At 29.7% G+C, this 6984-nt stretch overlaps 1 protein-coding gene across 1 annotated transcript; it reads left to right on the forward strand.

Annotated features, from left to right (window-relative positions):
* Positions 1-4909: 4909 nt before the first annotated feature.
* Positions 4910-5532, forward strand: LOC129914310 (MD-2-related lipid-recognition protein-like). Its single transcript, XM_055993491.1, has one exon. It carries the CDS (start codon positions 4992-4994, stop codon positions 5448-5450), a length of 459 nt encoding a protein of 152 aa, XP_055849466.1. The 5' UTR covers positions 4910-4991; the 3' UTR covers positions 5451-5532.
* The last annotated feature ends 1452 nt before the right edge of the window (positions 5533-6984 follow it).

Raw genomic sequence — 6984 nt, forward strand, 5'->3', positions numbered from 1 at the left:
ATGAATTAATGCGACGCAGATATGAAATTTTTATTCCTTTTCCCGAAAGGCGAAGCGGTCCAAGGAATCTCAAAGAACGTTTCAGTGTGATTTTTCTTTCTTTTTTTTGTATAATTTTTTGTTCATTCTGGAAGAATAACAGATATCAACATCATTGAAGTAGTTTCCCTGGTTGATAACGAAGAGAAGAGTATTATATTTTATATGATATTCACGACAAAGTGAAATATGAAATTGTAATTTACATTGCTCTGGATCTTGTTTTTTTTTTTGTTTATTGCATTTTTTTATGTTTCGTTTTTAATTTCGTTTTGGTTAACTTTGTTAAAAACGAAAACGGTACAAAGGGGATTTTTTATTTTTAATTAACGACAAAGAATTCATTGTTTTGAATTTAAAGAAATTAGGGCGAACGTTGGTCTTTTGTAGAACGTATATGTTTTATGTAAAGGAAAAAAAAAACTGATTGAAATAAGTTTGTCTGTTTTTTTGTTTCGAACATTAAATTAAAACTATACATTTACAGAAAATGAGGGGCCATAAGTGACAAAGTGACCACTACTCACATGTCGGAAGTAGGTATTTGCCACAGGATATGTGCTATAAAAATATTAATAATAGTTCCTTGCAAATCTTGCTGGCATTTTCAGCAATATTGCAAAACTATATACAAACCCTTTTGCTAAATACTACCAAAAATTATTTTTCATGTGTGAATGTCATATCGATAGTTGAACATATTTGGAACGCATGATTTTGATAAAAACCAAAAATATTTGAAATACCTATTTAGCATTAATAACACTGGCTTACAGCCAAAATGGACACTCAATCCCACTATTTAATTCTTACGTAATTTGACCTCAGGGACTAGAAAATCACTTTTAAAAAAATTACGATGGATACCTACGTTTTCGAGATATGATTTTTCAAAGTTTTTTTTTTGTTGTTGTTCTTCTCAGCATACTTAGTATTCGGGGAGTAATAAACGACTAATCTGAACAGAAAATGCTTCAAAGTCCAAAAACATTAGTTTATGAAAGTCCATATTTTATCCAATTTTTGCCGGATTCAAGTTTTGTGACCTATTAAAAGATAAAGTATCTTCTTTTCTCCTTAAAAATAGACAATTTAGTAAAAACATCAAAAATTTGTTTTTTCCATTCTTTGAATAGTTTTTCTTAAGTTTTTTTTTACAATATTTTAGTTTTAAATTTAAGTATAAATAGGAAATTTAATTGTCTACATAAAATTACTTAATACAAATTTTCAAATTCGGCCTGCTTTTCAAGTTATAGACAAAAACTCAAAAAGTAACAGAAAAAGTCGAAAATATTGATCGTTAAAAAAATGGTCATATCTTTATAATTTATTCATAGATTTTGAAGAAAATTATCTTTTTATCTTTGCCAGAAAGTGTACTACACATAAAAATTTAAAACTATGAGAATACGAAAATTTTGATTTCAGTAATCAAGTTTTTTTTTGCAAAAATTTCCTTTAAAAAATCGATTTTTTAAAAATGTTTTAATACATTGCACTTAAATATCTGGAGTAACCCAGAAAAGTTGTTCTAGTGTTTCTTGCTGATTTACTCAGGCTTTTCTGTTCAGATTATTCGTTTGTTTACTCAAGATATAGCCCGAATACTTAGTATGCTGGGAAGAACAACTACAAAAAACTTTGAAAAATCATATCTCGAAAACCTATCCATAAATATTTTTTTATATAAGATTTTCGAGTTTTTTGGGTTCAAATCTATACGAAAAGTATAACGGCAGTTGGTGTCCAAAATTTTTTTTTGTACAAAATTTTTTTTGTAAAAAAAAAATTTCCAAGTTACTTTTGTTTAAAAATTTTCATTTCAATCGGGTAGCTCGCTTACGAGATATTCAGAAAGAAAAAAAAAATATTCTATGGGAGGTACCTACCGTAAATAACGGTTCAAGAAATATTTTTTTTTATTTTAAAAGTTCGGTCTTATTTGTAGCATTACACACATACATTTTAATCAAAATTGTTTGAGCCATTTTTGAAAAAGAAAAAATTATTTTATATTTCCATTATACATATAAAAAAAAAATTCAATCTGACTATTTGGATTAACTTGAGCTTCAATATTATAATTATTGAATTAGCTAGTGTATGGCAAAAACTGTTAGAAATTTTATGAATAATGTACACATTGTGCATTGTTTTTTGTTTTTTGTTTTTTTTTTTTTTCAATGCATACAATTTTGTATTTGTAATAATATTTTTTGTGATTGTGACGATTCTTTTTTAATGTCTCTTATATTCCAATACCGACTTATTAAGTGCTACTCACTCAACTGTGAAGCATGACAAAATTTAGCATTTTTAAAGCAAACGTCAGTCAAAACATAATTTTTTTGTCAAAACGGTCAATTCAAAAAAATTTACTCATTCTTTACTTCCAGATTCCAAAATCAAATTTTTCTTTTTCAGAAGAAGAATTTTCATTAAGTGCTAGTGACAAACTAACTGCTAAGAACATTCGAAATGTTTCCAATGAACGAATGAAAAACGCTTTCAAAAGTTTATTTTAAAAATCCGTTTTGATGAAACCGAGTTTGTGAACGTGTAGGGTAGGGTATGTATTCAGATTTTGTGAATCAGTGGCAAGTTTTAATTATGAACTTATGGCCGCCAAATGAAACAAAAGTCCATGCAAATTAGGGTTGCCACTATTTAAATGGTTACTTGAACGTGGCAACCCTACTTCGGTAAGCAAAAAAATTGAGGCTGCACTTTTGTCAAAACTTTTTCATTTTTAGTCGATTTTGTTAAGATGAAAATTTTTATTAATATGAAATAAAAATTGAATTTTAGTGGATTCCACTTATTTTAAGCGGAAATCCTAAGAGGCTAGAATTTAAAGAGAAAATTTTCTTATTTAAGGAATTATCCAAGAGCTCTTATTTTGCATAGGTACCTTGTACCTATGTGGAATATTTTTTTTTTTTTTAATTTGAAAACGGTTACTGCGAATTGTTAGTTTTCTAAGTTTTTTGAAGTTGTGCGTACTAAGCTATACTAGTTAGTCTAGTTTTTCCAGTATCATCTCCTAACAAAATCTTGACTACGTTTTTGCTTGGATACATTTTTGGTGAAAGTTGTCAAGTCATGTTCAAAATTATAGGAAATTAATGATAAATGCTTTACGAGACAAGTACCATCATAGTACTTATTATTAGTATTGAATGCTTTGATTTTGTCATAACAAAATTATTTTTTCTTGTATTTTTGAATGAGTTCGTAGAATTAGTTTACATAGTCAGCTGTATAAAAAAAAAAAATATCATGTGTGCAATTCACACGTGGTAGAAGTGAAACCTTAAAAAATCATTTTTCTTGCAAAAAAAAAATAGAAAAAATCTACCTATTTTTATTCTATCACCTTCAAATCCATGTTTTTTACATGACAACCTAAGTAAATTTTATATCATCTGAAAGCTTATTGTCTTAGCTCAAAATATATATATCGATCAAGTCTATCAGACATCTACAAAAAGAGCTGGAATTTTTTGAACTGGATCAATTTCCATAAAAAAAAGCGAAAAAACACGTATTTTTATCTTCTCACACTATTAAATCCATTTTTTTCCCTTACAACCTATACAAATTTTTACACCATCTGAAAGCTTATTGTCTTAGCTCCAAAAATGTATATCGATCAGGTGTATAAGACATCTACAAAAAGAGCTAGAATTTTTTAAACTCGATGAAATTTCATCCAAAAAGCAAAAAAAAACATTTATTTTTATGTTCTCATGCTATTAAATCAATTTTTTTATTTGACAACCTATAAAAATTTTATACCATGTGAAAGCTTATTGTTTCACCTTGTATATTGATGTGTAAATCTTATTTCAAAGATGTCTACAAGAGAAGTTAGAATTTTTTAAAGTCAACCATGTCGAATTTCCAGACTGAGATTACGGTACTTCCTACACTGGTAGCTGGTCATCGCCAACAGATCTCCACAGGTGTTTTGAGGTATTTTTAAATTTTTTTCAATTTAAGATTGTGTAACTTGTTGAGCACGTAACGTTATGTGTGATATATCAAATAAAAGGTAATGTTATCAGCATGCGTATTAACGTTAAATGAAATTTGTATGTGCACTAGTTCAAAAGATATAACGTGTGTAGGAAAAGAACATCTTTTTACCGTTATCTCCGAGTTTTGAATATGAAATTAATTGAAATTTTGTACAATTATAATTTATTTAATTACCTATCTACAGTACAAATTTCATTCATCTATCTATTAAAACAAAAAAGTTATAACAAGTTGAAGTCGTGTCGCGTTTTCGTTTCATCTTGTTTCAAATCACTATACGATACTAAAGAAGTTTTCACTTCAAAAAACTATAGCAATCTACAATATAAATAGTTTATTGCTGATAAAAAATAATAACAGCAAGATGTTTTTTATTTAAGTATTCACATATGAGCAAAATAATAAAAAAAAAAAAACATTTGATTGATGCTTCAAACACTACTCGTTTGCATATACATGGAGCTCAGTCTAGTCGTTTAGTAATAATTAACTAACACACTTTTTGATAATAATATTTATCGCGTTCACTTTTAAATAAAATGCATTTACCTTATCGTTCTCCTGCAGTTTCTACTTAATTATAGTGATAAGAACCAGAACCACATCCGACGGCGATGCATGGCCGATTCGAATGAAGCATCTTCTTATCAGAAACAAGAGAAAAGGCATTTACAAAAAGTGCTTCTATATACAATAATTTGTTAACATAGAAAGGCAAACAGCCTAGAAACCTTGTCTTTGTTATCAGCCTTATCAGCATTCAGAAGGTTGAAGTTCATCGATATATTGAAGCAGCTTCGAAATTTCCAGCCAAACACTTTTTCTATGATCAATCAGTTCCAATTTGGTGTTCGGCTTCGATTGTTCGTCCCGTTTTCTGATCGGAAAGTCTTCATTAGTATAACAAAATGCTGCTTATTCGTAGCTTGGTCTTATTGATTGCAGTCGGACTTGCACTTGGAGAAGTTGTTAATTTCAAGCAATGCAGAGATTATACCGGCAATTGTGTTGTTCATGAAGTTCGTATCGACCCATGCCCACAAGCAGCTGAAAACAAAGCTTGCAGAATCAAGAGACGTAAGCCAGCAAGTATCTCATTCGACTTCACCCCAGGATTTGATAGTGAGAATGCAACTTCGTCAGTCTTCTGGGCACGAGAAACCGAAGATTTGGAATTGGAGGATATGGATCACAACAGTTGCAACTACTCCACCTGCCCCTACAAGTCCGACCAGAAGAATACCCTCAGCTTTGAGTTGCCAATCCGTTCGAAATTCCCATTGAATGACTACGAGATTAAGTGGAGACTAAAGGGTGGTGCCGGTGATGAGTGCTGCTTCACAACTTCCATTAAAATTGTTCGTTAAAATAAATTTTCGAACTCGAACTTAAGACTTTTATTTGTTAAATTTTTGATTAACAATATATTTTTCTGTTTTATTTTTAAAACCTTTGGTTTTTGTTTTTTTTTTTTCTTTGAAGAAGATGGAAATTAAAAAAACAGTAGAGTAGAATTTATATTTAGATAGCTATAAAAATGTCGGACTCAGATTAATCTATTAAAAATCAACATTTATACTTTGTTCATTATTTAAATCTGTAATGCCTTGTAAGTTTTCAATTTAGTGTTTTCATCCAACATAGCTTTTACATTGTCAAAAGCATTGTTTGCCACTTTTAATGCCAATTTTTGGGTATTCAAATTATTGCAATATCAGCCGCAAAAGTAACCATGATGATCTTATATTCATTCATACACGTAGAAAACAGACCACATAGAATTAAGTGAATCGCACCTTAATTTAAGCGGATTTCTTCATGGTTTTTTGCTAAGATGATTTTTAGCTTAAATTAAGGTGACAAGTCACATTAATTTCTTAAAAGTTTTATTTTTGGTCGGTTTTTTTTAAGATGACCATTCACATTAAAATAAGATGAAGTTCACATTCAATTTAACTGAGTTTAAGTGGAATCACCTCATTTTAAGCGGATATCAACTTATTTTAAGGTGGTGAAATTTAATGTGCGCATCATCTTATTTTAAGGTGACACTTTTTGCTCCGTGTAGAATAAAGCAGTCTAATGATCAGATTGGCATCCGTGAAACAGGTGTGGCTCTAGCCATAAGACTTGGTGGTTGTTGTTCAAACAATTATAATTCTAAAATGTTGTTCTTTTTTCAAAAACTGTTTCTATGATTTGTTAAAACAAACTATATGAGTACCTACCTTAAAATAAGGTATATATGCTTTGACATAAACCGATTTTTTTTATTTCTAATTTTTCTCTAATTCAATACCTCAATTTTGTTAAATAGAAAATCTTTGAATTTTGGATGAAAAAAACATTATTTTTTTCGTTTTTCTTTAAATAATATTGTTTTATTAATAAATAATTAAACAAAATAGCTCCCAAACGATGGCAAGTACGTTTCAATGAAAACCAACTCAAACTTTTATTCAAATTTAGAACCTGTTAGAAAAAAAAATTAGGCATTCGGAAATATTTTTTTTTTTTTTTTGTTCATCTTTCAACATCCTCGATAGTATAGTGGTCAGTATCCCCGCCTGTCACGCGGGAGACCGGGGTTCAATTCCCCGTCGGGGAGAGATGATAGTTTTTTTTATTTTATGTTTAGAAAATACATATACGAACGAAATTATCTATTTTTTATAGTATAAGACAGATTTTATAAAATAATTCAAAAAAATGTGTGGGATGTTCGATAGTTACAAACCACGGGTGCAAGCAGTGGCGTATTGAGGGGGGGGGGGGGGCTCAGGGAGCTCAATCCCCCCCCCCCTAGCTCCCAAGATCATGTTATTATTTAGCTGATTTCATCATAATGTACATGATTAACTAAAACTTGTTAGTAAAGCTTCGAGATTTAGAGGCAGCTCA

The sequence above is a fragment of the Episyrphus balteatus genome, chromosome 3 (assembly GCF_945859705.1).
Source record: "Episyrphus balteatus chromosome 3, idEpiBalt1.1, whole genome shotgun sequence".
Taxonomy (NCBI): domain Eukaryota; kingdom Metazoa; phylum Arthropoda; class Insecta; order Diptera; family Syrphidae; genus Episyrphus; species Episyrphus balteatus.